This window comes from Cystoisospora suis (genome assembly GCF_002600585.1).
Source record: "Cystoisospora suis strain Wien I chromosome Unknown contig_6665, whole genome shotgun sequence".
Classification (NCBI taxonomy): Eukaryota; Apicomplexa; class Conoidasida; order Eucoccidiorida; family Sarcocystidae; genus Cystoisospora; species Cystoisospora suis.
The window spans coordinates 1-16,642 of NW_027159452.1; the positions used below are offsets into that span (position 1 = coordinate 1).

General features: G+C 54.7%; 3 protein-coding genes across 3 annotated transcripts; 1 reads left to right on the forward strand and 2 right to left on the reverse strand.

The window, feature by feature from the left end:
* Positions 1-2: 2 nt before the first annotated feature.
* Positions 3-4,072, forward strand: CSUI_010099 (rhoptry kinase family protein rop35). Its single transcript, XM_068070204.1, has 4 exons — positions 3-1,026; positions 1,686-1,994; positions 2,426-2,541; positions 3,108-4,072. Exons 2-4 carry the CDS (start codon positions 1,717-1,719, stop codon positions 4,010-4,012), a joined length of 1,299 nt encoding a protein of 432 aa, XP_067917818.1. The 5' UTR covers positions 3-1,026; positions 1,686-1,716; the 3' UTR covers positions 4,013-4,072.
* Positions 4,073-6,656: 2,584 nt separating this feature from the next.
* On the reverse strand, positions 6,657-10,973 carry CSUI_010100 (translation initiation factor sui1 protein). The gene is made up of 5 exons (XM_068070205.1): positions 10,157-10,973; positions 9,346-9,620; positions 8,510-8,585; positions 7,677-7,780; positions 6,657-7,200 (listed from the first exon to the last, which is right to left on the reverse strand). Exons 1-5 carry the CDS (start codon positions 10,464-10,466, stop codon positions 7,114-7,116), a joined length of 852 nt encoding a protein of 283 aa, XP_067917819.1. The 5' UTR covers positions 10,467-10,973; the 3' UTR covers positions 6,657-7,113.
* A 1,738-nt stretch (positions 10,974-12,711) lies between these two features.
* On the reverse strand, positions 12,712-13,649 carry CSUI_010101 (nac domain-containing protein). The gene has a single exon (XM_068070206.1). The coding sequence runs from the start codon at positions 13,316-13,318 to the stop codon at positions 12,767-12,769; it is 552 nt and encodes a 183-aa protein (XP_067917820.1). The 5' UTR covers positions 13,319-13,649; the 3' UTR covers positions 12,712-12,766.
* Positions 13,650-16,642: the final 2,993 nt, after the last annotated feature.

The window sequence follows — 16,642 nt, forward strand, 5'->3', positions numbered from 1 at the left end:
ATGGTGTTGCCCGGCATATCACCAAGGACCGCGGCACGGGCGCACAAGCTTGTTGTTCTAGTACAATGCTTGTAAGTCTCCCAGGAAAGCTTGAAACTCTGGCGATCACTACCGCATGCGCCCGTCCCTCCTCGCGAGACCGAAGTGACCGGTTGGGTGCCCGAGGGCCCGGCACTCGTCAGACGACAGTTGCCAGTGGGAGACGCTTCAGAGCCTGCAGCTCGCTGGCCAGGCGGTCGTCCAGTGACGGAGGCTCACTTCTTCCACGAGGTTTCGCCACTGTGTTCGGCATTTGCGATCTTATGTTGCGTGTAAAAGAAAATGAGGTCGTGACAGTCTACTTCAAGGTAGGAAGCGTAACGACGCAAACTGCCTTTTTCACGTCACGAGCGATCTGCGGATGGCTCCGGGGACCCGCGGCGGGAGATGAAGGGTGCTTTAGTACGACGCGACAGCGCCCCCGCCTGTCGGAGTCATGCCATCTCATCGGTATGAACTACTCCCTTTATCGGGCTGTTTTAATTTAGTGTTTACCGTGTCGCCCCTTCAATAGAGTCTTTATGATTTCTTTTCACAACCGGTGGGGATTCTCCAGCTCCGCCGTCTTCGCTCACTCCCCGGCAGCAGTGCCGATGCTCCGCACTCCTGAGAGCCAGGCAGGAGCCAATCGGCTGCTGTCCCGCTTGGGCGTCTCGACCTCAGCTTGAGTTATGTATCACCGCAGTGAGTGACAACATGCTTCCTGAAAGGCCGTAAAAAACTTCTCGTTGCTGTCCCGCATGGTTCTGAGCCGGCCATTCGGAATCTCACGGAAACAGGGCCTCCTTGGTCCGGGGACCGGCGTATTCTCCAGACTGATTCTGCTGAAGGCACACTTCTGGGAAAGAAGCTCCTCCTGGATGACGGGTTTTGAGTACTTCGGCCTCGTCGTGGTGTGTTCGCCGGCTGACCAGGCAGTGGCTGAGCCCTCCGACTGCGGAACTTCCTTTCCGGCTAACGCGGGGGATCAGCAGTCGTGCGACGCAGGTGAGGTTCGGAAAGGGGGGGCCACCGCCGCTATTTTGGGCACAGGAAGTGGTTCTCAGAGATCCAAAGTGGCTTTGTGGGGGACACTCTAGACGTGAGGTGTGCTTGAGCCGTCGGCGTGGTTTAACGCAGCTCATTCCAGGTCTCACCAGCCTCGGGACGACGACTAGCGTAGCAGATACCGGCGGGTGCAAAATGTCAGTCTTCCGAAGTGCTGCTGGTGAGGGTGCCGAACTCGGTTAAGTTTTACCTAGTCAGCCCTAGTGGAGATTGCCATCTCGTCTACTCTGTTGGAGGAGACGTAGGCTTCGCGGTCCCGGACGTCGGCGTACCCTCGGTCAGGAACACGTACCTCTGTATCATTTCATATCTCTCTGGGTCCCGGACTCGGCGACTGAACAGAAATACCGATCTTGAAACGGGATGAAACTGTGTACGTCGATTCCTGGTGCAGGAGCAACTGCACCCACGTGCCAAGTCTTCTTGAGTTTGTCTGTAATCCGTTGCATGCTTGTGCCACCATGGTAAAAGAGCTTTGCAGAACCGGTGGAGTTGACTTTTTTTTTCGCGTGTGTGGGCTCTTCACTGGTGCTGTGATTCTTCTCTTCGACGTATCGCGGCTACTTTCGAGAGGTGTTTCCGTCTCCACGTTCTTACAGGCTGTGCCCACAGCATCTGGCTTCGGGCGCGATGTGGCTCGGCAGGAGGCAGACCGGTGCGTCCGGGCTGAGGCAGCCGGCCTTCGTCGGCTGTCTTTTTATCTGTTCTTTTCTGTGGCTGACTCCAGCAGCCGCCGCCAACATAGTCGAGTTGGAAAATGATGCGGGGCCTTCCACGACTACATCGGCGGGTGAAGTCAACACTGTTGTTATGGAATCCCATGGGGCGCCTCACAGCGTGGGGGGCAGAAACCTGGTTCGTCAAGGCCTGGAGAGTCGCAGGCTAACATTGTTTTCAGCGGGAGATAAGTAAGTCCTTGTCGCGGAGCGATGTCAGATCTTCTCGTTCTGCTCACTGCGGTGGGGGCCGCGTTGTAGAGAGTTTTCGACAGCGGTTCAGAGGTCGAGCCTCTCCACTCGCCCCACTACGTACCAATACAGAGATGACCCCTCCTCTCATGTTGACTCATGTTGGCGATTGTCATAGCCTGGGTAGGGGCTGAAAATTATTGGCGACAGTATACCGGGATCGATTTGGGTTGAGGCCAGCGAGATAGCCTCTCCATGTGAGGGAACTCAGTCTTTCGAAAGCACCTGCGCTCTGTCATCTACGACCCTGTCCGCCCGAGCACTACCTCCGAAACTCGGTTCTGCGTTGCTCGTCGGCTTCGGGCGCGCCGCGCCGTCTACCGTGTCTGTGTGGAATGAGCGAAATTGAATATACTGTTGTTGCCGCGCAGGGCAATTGGAGCCGGCGGAGGCTTGTTGGCGGCTCTCGGCGCGGTCGGCAGCTTGCTCACTTTTTTGTACGGGAGCCCGAAACAGGCGCTCAAGAGGTTGCGACTGCGCGTGAAGAGTAAGAAGTGAGGAGGAACTATGGGATTCTCTGGCATGGCAAACGAAATCTGCATGCGTGCAGCAGTGTTGCCATGATAGGTTTGACAAAGCACAAAAATGTTTCTGCATACAGTAGTGTTCTCAACTGGCAGGCCAGGGCGTGGCACGCGAGCAGGTAGGGCAACTCCCGTTGACAAGCACGGAACCTTTCTGCTTCAGTCATGCGCGGGCATGTTTAGGGCGATGCATAGCTAATTATCGTATGGCTTTCTCGTCTGGTCGCGTTTCGTGGAGAGAGCAGACCCGGTGCCGAGCGAGCAGCACGGGATACCTTCTAGGCTCGAGGTCCGTAGTGTTGGTGTGATGGTCCACGCGTAGACCTTCACAGCAGTGTATTTCACGACGGTATACAAGTATAATTTCAGCGAGCTGGCCCGACACTGAAGAGCGCCGGAGCCGGTTAAGGATGTCGCCCAGGAGCGCCGACCGTCTCGGGAAGGGGGCTATCCCAGCCGCGGTGGTGCAAGGACGGGAATAGGGAAAAGTGCCAACTGGGTTGTGAACTCTTGTAATTCTTGGCTTCAGAACATGTGCCATGGTCCTGGAGGCGTTTCATGGCGAAGCTGCCCGAGATCGACGAGGAATCGTTCTCAGATTTCCCCGAAGTATGGCCAAGAAGCCGACGGCGCTTCATGGTGATGCTGCTTCCGAGGGTTTCGGCCAAGCTAGCAGCTTTTCTGAAACTGAAACCGTCTGTCCGGAAACATGGAATTGCTATTAAAGCGTTCAAAATAGATCCAAATCGGAATCCGTCCTCTATTCTGAATGAGGTTAATGCACATATGAACATGGCGCCAAAGAGCCCATTCATCCTGCCGGTTTTGGGCGCATACAGAGGCAAGAGCGGGAAAGCTGTGTACATGATCATGCCGAGGCTACGCGCTGACATGCATAAAGCGCTCAAGGTGGCAAAGCGGAGCGCGAACATAAAGCTTGCGTTGGCCGAGATGGTTTACGCCCTCAAGCGAATGCACGACTTCGGCTTTGTACACCGGGACATCAAGTTGCTGAATTACTTCGTAAATTTTCAGGGACACGTTGTATTAGCGGACTTCGAAGGCGCCTGGGACAAGACTCTATGGCTTCATCTCGATGACGACTACGTCATATATACCGAAGGCTTTCTCGCCCCCGAAATAGATCTTGGCCAGAAGAATGACTGGGTCAAGTTCTCCGAGAAGACCGACCTTTATGCCCTAGGCATCTGTTTCAAACATGTTTTAGCCGCCGTGGGTAGTGAAACCCCGGACGCGGACAAGCTTCGTGTGCTAGTGAATATGATGACAAAAAGGAATCCTGAGGACCGGTACACGGTGCAGCAGGTGATGAAATCTCCCTATTTCAAAGAAATCAATTTCGCGCTGCTAGAAGAGCAAAAGCAAGGAGTCCCCTTCCCGGGGGATTTTGAAAGTAGCACGAAGTTCGCGTAGTTGTCGGCGTGGGTGCGAGCCCCCTCTCCCCCCTTCCAGATGACACAGGGGAAGAGGTGAGTCCAGCACTTCGTTGGTCGGTTGGTCGTTCACCCGTAAATCCTAAAAGTGTGTGACGCAATCAGGGCTGGCTGTTTGTGTGAAGGCGGTTGGCGTGCTGCCCTGGACGCGTAGAGTAGTACGTTGTTGCTGAGCTTCCTCTTTGTGGTAGCAAACGGTTACTGCCCGAGTTCAAACTTCTCTTGTCACTCGCTGTCGGCAATTTGATACCAGGGAGACTGCCAAGCCACATGGAGATCTGTACAGTACAGGCGCCAGAGGGGTGCCCGCAGGGCTCGCCTCACTGTTTTTACACATCGGGGTAAGAGCAAGGCAGTGAGCACGAATCGACATGAGCAGGTGACTGCATGAGAGAACGCAACCGGGTATGCATCACCGCGGCACACCACGCCGGGTCACGTGCTTGTTCAGCGTTTCCACCCGGCGGAGGTGGGGCCTGGACGGCGGGCGTAAGAAGGCTGAATTCACCTGCCACTTCTCAAGCTACCGAAGAGGGGCGGGAAAAAGACAGGGTTGGTAGATTGGGGGTCAGTCGACGTGGGAACTGCAGATCGCTTCATCTTTTTACCGATCCGTCGCAGGTGCCGACACGGGCGCGAGTAGGGGCAAGCAGTCGATCTCGCAATGCGAGATTTCCGAAAGAGAAGTATGGACGGCGAGAAATCAACCACGAAGAAAGTGGCACTGCTAGATGTCAGGTCGGTGAAAACTGCCTCCCACTTTGTCGGCTGTGTCGCAGCAAATAAGGATAAGCAAAAGCATGGCGCGAATCGTAATGCATTGGGCTGCTGAGTACGCTCGTCACTCGGGTGTGCTCAATTCTCTCGGGGCTCCCTGCAGCCAGAGCGAAGCGCCAGTGGACTCCGCACAACACTTGTTACCCTCTGCCGCGTTGTTCGAAACCTCACCATACCTACCGAACTGACGCGGAGTGCTAGAAGCCATTTCGGCCCTTGAATTCAGCAGCGGAGGTATACAGGTGGGCGGCGTTACGGGCGAGCCCTCGCCGGTGCGCGTGACAGCTCTCTCCATACAACAGGCGACAAATGGCTGGCGTGCCGCTCTCTCTCCGTCGCGTACAGTCTTCGGTTTCCGCAGCCGAATGACTTTCCAGAAGAAGCTCCGTTTTGGCGCCGAAGTGTCAGCCAAGCCTTGACGAGACACGAATCCACATCTTTTTGCCCTGCGCTGCTAAGCAATCTCAAGTGTCCGGCTGTTCCTGTGCCTCGCGCTGTCGTCTGTGACAAATCCCAAACAGTGGTGCCGCGCCCGAACTGGCGAAGTCATAACGGACAGCCGACGGCGATGCGTTCCAAACTCCCAAGGTTCTCGTAGTAGCACGCATCAAGTATACGCGTAGAAAGGTGTTACCATATCCCGAGCACAAAGCAACCACCAACGTAACGATCATAGCTAGACCATAAAATAATGTTTTATGTAGAAATCGTTTCTATGAACAAAAGATGACCGGGAACGGCTATTATGAAGTTGGACGCGTCATGTTGAACATCGTACCCAGGATGCTGAATATACATTCACCCACGTCGTTAGTGCCCGCGTACACATGAGTTGCCGGCGCACGTTCGCTGACTGTCCGGCTCCCACGCAAACCGTGGCATTTTTCATAAAAATGCTCCTCTCGAGTCACACTCCAGATTGTCGAGGTGGGCGCAAGGAACCATCGGCCCGTCCGCGACGACCCTTTTTCGAGCCAAAACTGGTTTGTACACGACGTAGGTCGCAGCCTACCTTGCCCGCGTCGCTCGACAGACGACAGCTTTCGCTGACGCCGCCGGAGGCACAAGTGGAAAGACAGATTCCCAGCCGGTAGAGTCAGTTATCACATTTTCTAACGTTTACGCATAAACTGCCCCACTCTGGGACTGGCACACCTTCAGATACGTCGTCACCCCGCCGCAACGTCAGGGTACGTGCTAACGAAGTACCACCAAGTGCTGCCGCGAGAAAAAACGAACAAGTTAAAAGGTGCTGAGACCAAGTAAGGACGCATCTGAGTTTTCGTGTCAAGCACATAGGGTCACCACGCTGAAGCGCGATGGTGAGGACAAGTGTAGCAGTGGTACCTGTGTGAAGCGCGACTAGCACATGCTATCAGTTTCGCCGGGCATCGTGCAGCTGATGCAACAGCCGACGTTCCGTAGGTTCGAATACTGGATGGGGTGAGCAGGGAGACCCGTTGTGGAAGCGGGATGACTCGCGGGGCACACGAACATGATGGTGCGTAGTCACCCACCGCGGAACTCTTACGCTAGGCACTTTTCTCGCATATCAGACGACGTGTGGACAACCAGGGAAGCAGCCGCTTTCGTATTCCCTCGTCGGGCACGTTTATGCCTCGGTAAGTGATCACTTGTCGAAAAATACAACGGATGCACCTTTTGGACCCCAGGACGCTCACCTGGCTGTCACCATCTAGTAAACAAGCAATGCAGCGCGGAGGATTCAGTTAGCTGTTCTGTCATGAGCAAAGAAAGGAGAAAGCACAACTGGAGGAGGCATGTGGGGTATCACAGTCTGGTCTTGCCAGTGCCTGCCGCTGAGCGAAACCGGGCCGACGCCCACTCCCTCACAGCAGCTCTGGTCAGCGGAGGTTCACTTTGGACCTTCCAGGAATATTTAGGAGTCCGCCAACGCCCTTCCTCACGAAGAGCATGCCGCCGGGGACGCACCTCAGAACAGAGAACACGTTAGCTAAACACTCCACGCGGAAAAGCTTTCCGGGAGTCCTCGCGACGACTGTCGATTGAACCTTCGACAACCAGAGAGCATAAGCTCGGCTTTTGCATCGTCTACACTTAGCTCTGTCCTGGTTGTCAGCTTTGGAAACCGTCCCTCCGAACGAAGTGACGAAACCGGTTGAAAACGCACCTTCACCATCTGCAGGTGAGCGCGCGACGGACGACGGTCAGTACCCTGGCGCCGGGTAACAGGTTGCGTCTGAGGGACTATCTCTCTGTTGTACTTCGACTGGTAGTGGTGCAGTCGCCTTGGGCTTGTTGTGAGGACTGTCTTTGCCACGGTCACTTGGCTGCCAGGAGTTGAATAGACTCCTTCGGAACTGCAAAGGTGGATACGATGAGCTCTGCAATCTCCTCCTCGACGTCGCCCTGCATCGAGCAAGGAGGCACGGTAGACAGTTAACCTATCCCTCAGACGGCAGGAAAAGTTGGACACGACTTTGATCTGAACAAACTGCCTCTACAGTGCGCTGCCGAACGACGAGCTAAGTGGTTTTGCTGTGTGATCATCGAAAAAAGAGCATTCTGTCTGTGGGACACATACCATATGTACAAACGGCTGTCCCTCTCTACTTCTTGAGCATGAGCCTCAAGGTGCAAAGCGGGACTGCTGTACAACATTGCTTGTGTCAGCCCCTTGTGTCGTCAATCACACGCTCCGCCTACTTCGCCAAGCTGATAACGGAAACGAGTTACGGTATGGCACTATACAGAGCCCGCTGCACTACGTGCACCACCAATGCAATGCTACGAAAGCAACGCGTCCTATAACAGTGGCTGCAAACTGGACTTATAGTACTTCCTGCTTCAGAGCAATCCAATGCCGACACGGCTGGTAATCGTACCTGGACCTCGATTTGTGGCGGTTGCCCTGGGACGTTCTTTGCCACTGATGCACCGCAAGCATACTGTTTTGAAAACAGCTTTGCAGCTTTGTCTAGCTTGACACCTGTTCCAAAGAACGAATGACGTTGACGCACATGCAATAAGCAGACTCAGCTCNNGAAAGTGTTTCTATGGTGTCCACAACGCTAACGCGATGTGTGGACGGTAACAGCCGAAGCACTTAACGTCTGAAACAGACAGCTCAGTTACCGCCCACTGTGGGCGCGAGCGAACCGAGGATGCATAAGCGAAGAAGCTCCTAAGAACGCCGATACTCCCCCTACCCGTAGATGAAGGAAATGCGTTCAGCTCTGACTCTTGGCCGAGCACGGTACACAGGAGGCATGACGCGAGCTTCACAGCTGGTGCTACCGTCGGACGACGGCGTTTCTCATCCCAAGGCGTCCGCGGCAGCCGAGGGCAGAACGGCATGGAACCAAACTAGTAATCACTCGCTGAAGGTATTTGCGAAATTTCCTATCTCACGCCCGAAACGAGAACGCCCCCTTATCAGCACCACGGGTAACAGGCACAATTCGCACTTCGGCTGTGATGTCTCGTCAGGCGGGTGTGTGTTGCGAAACTCTGAATGCAAAGCTTGCTGTCGGTACTAGTCTGGCTGGGAAGGAGTGCAGGTACTCATGGGACGCAGCCGCCCGACTCGATCAGTCGGATAAGGACTAGCCCTCGTAGAATGCATTCGTTTGCTGAAGAAAGCTCGGTCTCAGGTGTGCCGGCGACACACGGGTCCTGGTGTGCAATGTGTGGTTCCTGTGTTTCCGGCGTGGCTGACCGAAGAGATCAAGTCCGGTGATCACCGTGGCCGTCTTCCGCTTCGCGCGACTCTGGCGCTGAATCGTCACTTTCGCCTGAGCACATGAAAGAAACCGAAGAAGGAAAAAAACTGCCGTGTACGCCTGCACGAACTTTCCAGCTGCACCAGTCACAGCATCATACTCGACCAACTCCCTGTTCCCTACAAAGAGATACGCGGACACATGTCCCAGTTACGGGAAAATTCATCACCCCCACGCGTCAAATACGCCTACAGCTAAATCGGCTTGCATAAAAGCAGAACAGCAGGCTCAAAAAGAGGCTATCTAAGGCAACTGTCCAACATGACTGAATTCAGAACGGTATTCCCCAGGGAAACTACTTGGTCACAAGGCTTTCCACGTAGGACGTGACGAAGTCAGTGCGGCAAACTGAGACAATAGAAGTCTCACGCGTGAGTGTCGCAGATTCGTTTTTTAGGTGCTGGGTGATAGACGAAGGCGCGCCCTCTGTAAAACAAGTGTACATGTCTGTTTCGCGGGACCATCAGCACCACCCGAACTACTCGAAGGTAATGCCTCCAACGCGATAACCTTACCTGGTACGGCACTGTTACGCATAATAGACCGTACGACGTACGCATGAATACACGGACACACGCCTTGGGCTTAACATAAAAATGCGGGTCTACAACGACCAGCGGAAGGGCATGCAATAGTGCCACGCTGGCCAATTACGTGGCTTAATACATATGTCAGCGCAGCAAAGCAGACTACACAGAGAGGACCGAAATGCCACCCCGGGTTTGAACTCCGGCTACAGTATGTCCGGTGGTAATAGGTGTGTCCTCCTTACAGACTTCTCCACTTTCTTTTTTCCTCCACCTCCTGACTTCTTCCCCTCGTCCTGTCCTTCCCTCCCGCTCCCTTGCGAATTTTCAACACCAAGCTTCAGCATCCTTTCGGCGAGTTCTTTGTCCGTATCGCCTGTTCCAGTGCTCTTGACCTCCTCGTTCACGGTGCCCGGGGGGCACGCGAACGGAAGAAGGTCAGGGTGGTGTTTCTCGATCCATCTCTTGCATTCAGACCAGCGGTCTCCGAACTCGCAGAAATCGGGGGGCATGCCGCATACTGGGAGAGAAAAAAGTTGGAAAAAAGAGAACGAACTGCACCTTGAACTGTACACGCAACTGAAGTGAGGGAGGCTTCGAAAGTGAATTCGGATCCCGTTTTCACTAGAAGCCATACTGTGAGAGGTGTGATATACGGGAGTGTAAAGAAATGTTCAACCGTAGGGGCATTCGCGCTGCCAGTCGGCCACGGGGAATGGGGCAAGATACGTAGATAGCCGGTCCAAGTAATGTGGAACAAAATGCTATATGCACGGACTGTAGCGTCTGTGCAGATTCTTTGATGAGTGACTCCTCGCTCTCCCGTACGACACTGGAGGTTCCAGGTCTGAGATGCTAGGTCATTCCTGCACCGCCGCGCTAGTAGTCCGGGCTCGACCTCTCCACTTAGTCGCTTGCAACCGCTTAGGAGTGCGACACAAAATAATGCTGTACTCTGAACAAATCCGGCTGACCCCTGTGGATTCCGTGGAAAGACAAAGGTACGCACTGACGTTCGTGGTCGCCACATGACTTCAAACTTGCTCGCTCACTTACCAGCGCAGTATATGACGTCAGCTGCCTCAGCAATCTCAGGCTGTTTGTCATGCTCCCAAAGCGATTCTCCAGCACCACGTTCTTTGCTGCGGCACGCTGCTGCCTGATCTGTGACGGCCGCAGGACTACTCCGGCTGCCGCCGGCGTCTGCTGGTGCGTTTTGTGCATCGTCGGGCTTGCCTGCAGTCTTCTTCTTCCGCGCCTTCGCTGTTTCTTGTTGTTGTCTCATTTGTTCACGTTTCTGGTGGCGCCTTGACAACGTAGTTTCCTCTCCCGAGGAGCTCGCGTCACTCTCCTTTACAGAATCCATCACCGCGAGCGACCGACAAACCTCTGTCACAGGGACAGCCACTGTACACACTGCCAGGAGACTCTTGCAGCAAAGCAGTTGAACCCGACAAGAACGTTATACAGAATAGAGAAGTGAATGGCTTCTGACACCATGTACCCCCGCCCAGCCGATTGAGTTTCCCTGGTCGTGCAGTGAAGTTACCACAATTGAGACCACGGGAGGGCCCCGGCGTGCAACTAACCGACGGGCGAGACGAAGGCCGTCGTCAAGGCCTTCTAGAACCCTCACTGCAACGTTGATTGATACTACGAGATCGACGAGATCGTCCACACCTGGGGTGGTGGAAAAGGCCTCACGACGGCCCTTCTTGTGTTCGGAGGCACCCGGGGCGGAAGAGGTCCGAGGGGGGGGAAACCGGAAGCTGCCCAATGTGCCTGGAAGGGTTATTATCAACTTTCGGGCCGTCGAGGTGGACTTCCATCCGCGGTGTTCTACCACCAGAGGACTACAGAGGACGCAGCTGCCCGCCAGACCGGAGCGCATGCGCTCTCTGAGGCTGCATGTTGCCGCTTCTGGACAAGTATCAGCTCATCTACGCGTGAGACCGGGAGCTACCCCTTCGCTCGTTGAGCTGAGCTGTAACGCGCTCCTGAGAGGACAGAATGAATTCGAGAAGCGAACACAAGGCTGCGCTAACCAGAGGTGTTACCGCAGGCGAAGAGAAGAAGGAATTTGGCCGTTGGCAGGGCGTTGATGGGAGAATTTCGGGGGCACTGAAGTCACAATTACAAGGGGAAAAGAGCCATTTCGAAGTTTTTTTCTCGAATCTATGACGTAACCACTTTCCAGCTGGAACACTTCAACTCCAGGTCAGATTCCCCACAGGGACGCGGAGGCCTCAGAGCGCCACATCGGAGTCAGTACGCCCTCCCTTCACTCAAAGCCCTCGGACGGTGAATGCTTTCGGCCATCATGAGGATTAGGGATCTCCTCAGTACGGGCAGTGCAGCGGCACACCTGTCAATATGGTGAAAGAAAAGTCGATGGCACGGAGCCTCGCCGGCCGGCCCGCAAGGTGTCATTTTGTGAAATCCGCGCAGTGGATATCCTATGACTAGCAAGTTTCGGCATTCAGTCTGTCTGCTTAGAAACGTCTTCGCTCCACAGTATAACTCTGAATTGAGCTGTAGACCTAGTAAAGCGGCTACCCGGGCCTCAAGACGGGGAGAGCCAAGATTAGCTTCAGACCGCCACTCTGCTGTGCTGCGGTGCAGTGGCGGTGAAGACTGGCATGACGTTCGAGAGCATTGTTGCCTCAGCGGGACCGTGGTTCCCATAAAACCTAGCTAGCTTCATTGGTTAGCTGTGCTGTCTCAAGCGCGCCTCACGTGGTGGAAGTTTGATGTCCAACACGCCTTACTGCCGAGCACGCCAGGCAAGATCCTAAAATGGGTTCTGGCAAGCAGTCAGCGGACACGATGCGCCGAGCCTCTACAAAGTGTGAAGACAGTCGTGCACCGCTCAACAAAGCCTGCGGGTAAACCTTTTGAGCTGCGTCCCTTAAACAAGCGTCATACTACTGGCACTCAACTCTTGTACCGGAGCTTGACTAAGGCGAAACGCTCACAGCAATCAATTCGAGGGGACTGGTCCCAATCGTTACGAATAGTTCCTGGCAATGGGGTACGCGCGTACGAGGTACGGAGCTGCTGGGGTCTGGGAGTGACCCCCAGCCCTGAAACGAACAGTCCTCACCGCATTCAACCCAGCCTACGAATCACGCCTGTGCCCACACAACGTACTGATCACCGTATGCCCTAACCAAGTCGTGCCTTCATCGACGAACTTGCTTCCGCAACAGCGTGCCCAACAGGAGCAATGACCAGAAACGCTAGCACATTCCGTTCATGTCTAACCGAAAGCTGATTCCCTAGGCAGCGGCACAGCCTGAACTTCCGGTTGGACCACCACACCCTCCAGGCTACAATCTGTGGAGTGCGGGCCAACGCCTCAGCTCCACAACCGCGTATGAGTCCGACCGCCGCTGTCAAGCTAGAGAGCTCACACATCCGCTCAAAAGGCCCGTGCAAAATTCAGCCGCTCATCTCTGTGATGCAGCTTTTGACCGGACTGCCGTAGCGTCGGAAACTCAGGAAGCTCAGAGTTCAAGGAAAATCGTCGCAGTAAGAACGTAAACCATGGACACCAGAGTTTTTGACATAGTATGGCGGTCTCATACACCACAGAAAACTGGGTTCCGAAAGAGGCAGCCCCTTGCCCTGACGGCAACCAGGTGTACAAGCGCACAGCAAAGCTCTTCACTCTTTAGAGACGTCTTCGAAGTTTTCCACGAGCTCAGGAACATCGTCGTCCCCCTTCTTGTCAGCCGCCCCACTATCGGCAGTAACGGCCTCGGCAGGGCCGCTTCCCGTCTTCAACGCAGACATGTGTTGCTGCAGTTGCCGCAGCATATCCGGTGTTATGAGAGAAGTGTCGAAATTCATGCCGCCGCCGCCACGCTGCGAGAACATCCCGGGAAGTCCAGAAAATACATTGGGTCGCTCCTCACAATGACCCGACACAACGTAGGTGTTCGCTGCCGGAGCCGCCTGCACCTTGGGTGTTAGAAACTGAAGGACTTTGCCGTTGTCTTGCATCATGAGAACTTCCTCGATGCCGTAAATAGTCGAAACCCCCAGACGCTTGAGGGTCAGCTGTAGCTTTTTGTCGTCCACCACTACAGATTTGTGCACTTTCTTTGTCTTTCTCCGAGCGGTGCCTTTACCACCCAGCTGTTGGGAGGCCTGGCCAAACCGCTCCCGCAGCTTTGCTCGTGCTGCCAATATCTCTGGTGTGAGTTCGTCCTCCATCTTCTCGGGAAAGTCTCCGCGGAGGAGGGCTGAACGAAAACCTCTCCACCACCGAGAAACGAGCCCGCGAGCTACGAAAACTACAGCAAGAAATGCGGCGCGTTTGCTTCCCGGATATGCCAGTAGGAGGAAACGCGACTGGCAACCGTACTACGGAGGGGTGCCTATCGCGCTCATAACAAGTGTCACACGAACACAAGAAAGGCAGCACAATCCGAGACTTCACAGCGAGCAGCCTCGAAGCTCCTTAGATCCCTAACAGCGCGGCTGATTAAAAAGAGGGGGGGGGCGGGGGAAGGACTAAGCATGAGAGAAACGTGCCCCCAACAATGGAAGCAGTAACAAAGCGGTGGCCATCCCCCGCCTGCAGCGCCTCCGGGCTGTTGGTCGATGACATGGCTGCGTCGGAGCGTCATCATCGGTGGGGGGAGGAAGGCTTTAGAATCCCATCGTATGCTGGCGGAGTGCATGCTGGGGTGGTATCGCCCTGCCCCTCAGTGTTTCAGACCGTGTCGCGCTTGGCAGGCTCCAACACGAAAATCACTCTGCAAAACCGTTCGGTTGCCCCCAAGAAAAGAAGGTGGGCCGCCGTTGTGTCTTGTGGAATAGGCGAACAGTTTCCTCAGCGGGCGCGCAGCTACAAATTGATAGTTTGTCTCTGCATTTGCACAAAACGAGTCCTCTGCGTCGCGGCGTTGCTCTGGTGTTACTCGATAGTAGTTCTTTGATTGTTCGCCTGTGGGCGCTGAACCCAGCTTGGAAACCTCTTCTGTTTGCGGAACTCTCGACACCACTTTCCTCGTTTCGAGGTCACGGGCGTTGTTCCCGCCCTTCTAACGTCGGCCCTGGGCCAGTCGATAACTTGACGGCCCCCCCTGATTGTCGAAGCGACGTGCTCACAACTCCGAAGGACACAGTTCTCATACGCCGGTGCGGCATGACACACTGACGTCCCAACCTTTTTAGGCTACTTCGGCCTCTGCGGGGAAGAGATGAGTTGCGGCAAGCCTATCGGTAAACTGCCGCACGTCAAACAATCTCCTCCGCAGCGTCAAGGAGTCGAAGGTTTTGCGTAAGCGGCGTCGTGTGTCCTGCTGCTCATTCTTTCTGAATTGCCCGGCACATGTGCAGATCCTCAGCTCCCGGTGCTCCGTGAACAGAGTTGCACTGTTACATGTGCTCAGAACACGGAAATCCCAATGCTAGGACATCCAGTCGCTGTCAGTACAACGTTGGCTATCTCTAGAAAACTGAGCCGTTTGCTGCAAAAGCCGAGGTGTCAGTTGAAGCAAAGACCCAGAAAGTTACCGCCTGTTCCGCGATAACAACGACCAACTCTCGTGCCGGAGAAATGCGCGGGTCCGGCCTGGCAGGAGGCCCACACACAGCACAGCACATAGAGAACCGTGCATAACCGCACGCCAGTGACCGCACAAGGGCCGCCGCTGGTGCTCCGCGCGAAAGCAGGGCAAAAATCTGGGAGAAGCACGAGCCGACACAGCCAGCAATCACTCCGCAGGAAACTCAGCCGAATTCGCAGTGATGAACAAAGCTAATGCAAGATAGTGTGGTGCCCTTTGTACAACAACGGGCGGCATTAAAGTACTGCGGTTTGGCAGTGCCTCGGACTGCGACAGCGGCTTGTTCCTTGCGGCGTCACACTACAGGAACACTTCGGCTGTAGAGACGGACACATAAACACGGAGTCGGCAGTCCGTGCTGTGGGGGAAGTTCAAATCCCGGCGCGATTCCAGGAAATGAATGGCTTCTACACGAGTGTACAGCTCAACTCTCCCGTGGGGGGTGAGAAATAATTGGCACTGTTTCCACAGAAGACGTGTTCTTTTAACTTGGAGGATGACCAGTCCTCTCTTCATTCTCTCGCCTGCGTACGGTATAAGGGGTGCCGCAACATTCGAGGAAGTTTCTAACTGGGTTCTCTCACGATGACACAACACATGTCACAGTTACCGACAGAGATGCGCAGTAGTCGGCTCATCGGCGGAAGGCCACTACGTACGCCGCGTCGTTGACGCTCTTAGGCACCGCGAAAGGTTTTTTCTAGCGCGGGGCGAGTTTTCGTTTTCCAAGCCCGTGACCTCTTAGCAGGCGGATTGACAATTCCGGTCTTCCAAAACCGAAGCAATCTAATCCCAGCGACTTAAGTTCTTGGCACGGACATACTAGCAGTGGGACCCCGGACACACGTGCATCGGTGTCACAAGGATTCCTCGTAACTACTCACCTTCCGACACGACTGCAGAAGTCGTGTCGCCAGTCTATCCCTACTCTCCTGCGTGACCCTGACGTACATCCCGTGGCGGGTTCATTCTCCGTCTTTTTCGCGAGAACCCTCGTCTCGCATGGTAGCTTCTCTGCAAAAGAAGCGCCCCGCTTCCACATACACACGTCCCAAAGCGTCGGTGCGATATCCGGTTGTCAGCTAGCCACAAATGACGGCTAAAGCTACTGAGCTAAGGTCACAGCTACTCCCCGAATCACATCCTGAAGACCCGCAGGAGCATTTAAACATCCACCTTCCACTTGCCACCCACTGGCCGACGAAAAACAACCACGTCAGTCCCAACGCTGGCCGCGCAGAATCGAAGGGAACCGCCGAAACATAGAAACCACATGAGGTTGTAACGTAAACTCTCCCTTTTTTCCGGAGACAACCCACGAAGGTTCCGCAAGACTCTCCGGAGACAACTGTCTGAACCGGTTCGCATGCAGCCCGCGGCCCGCAGGGCAGCTCACCGGCCACAGTCTCCAATCGCCGCTCCGATCCTTTTCTTGCCTCTTCCTTTCTTTTTTATGTCTGAAAGTGTGCAAGTTCAAAAAAGAGGAGGAAATACATATATTACTCAAGAAAAGAGTCCGGGGGAAAACGTTTACCTGGTTTAGCCTTTAGGGTTCCTGCCCTGGCCACCGCCGAGCGTCCTCTGCAGCCGCCGCCGCAGAGGACGCTTGTCGGTTTAGGAGCTATGTCCCTAGTTACTGGAGTTATATTCAGTGTCTTGGGTACTATAATGTCTAATATGATCCGTATCGAACTTTATAATAGCGGTTCCCGAATTATTTGTGCAGAAACGATTTCTACATATAACGTTATTATTACGATAAGTGGTGGCCCGGCGCGCCGCAGGCACACTCAACGACCATTGCGTACGGAACACGCCAGTAAGATAGCATACGGCGAGCCAACTTACACTTAAGATTCATTACGAAATGCAACAGTGAGGGACACCGGAAGTCAGTCTTACATAGTGATGTGCCCTCCAGTAGCGACCGCGCACCCCATTTGTAAGGGTTCGTTCACAGACT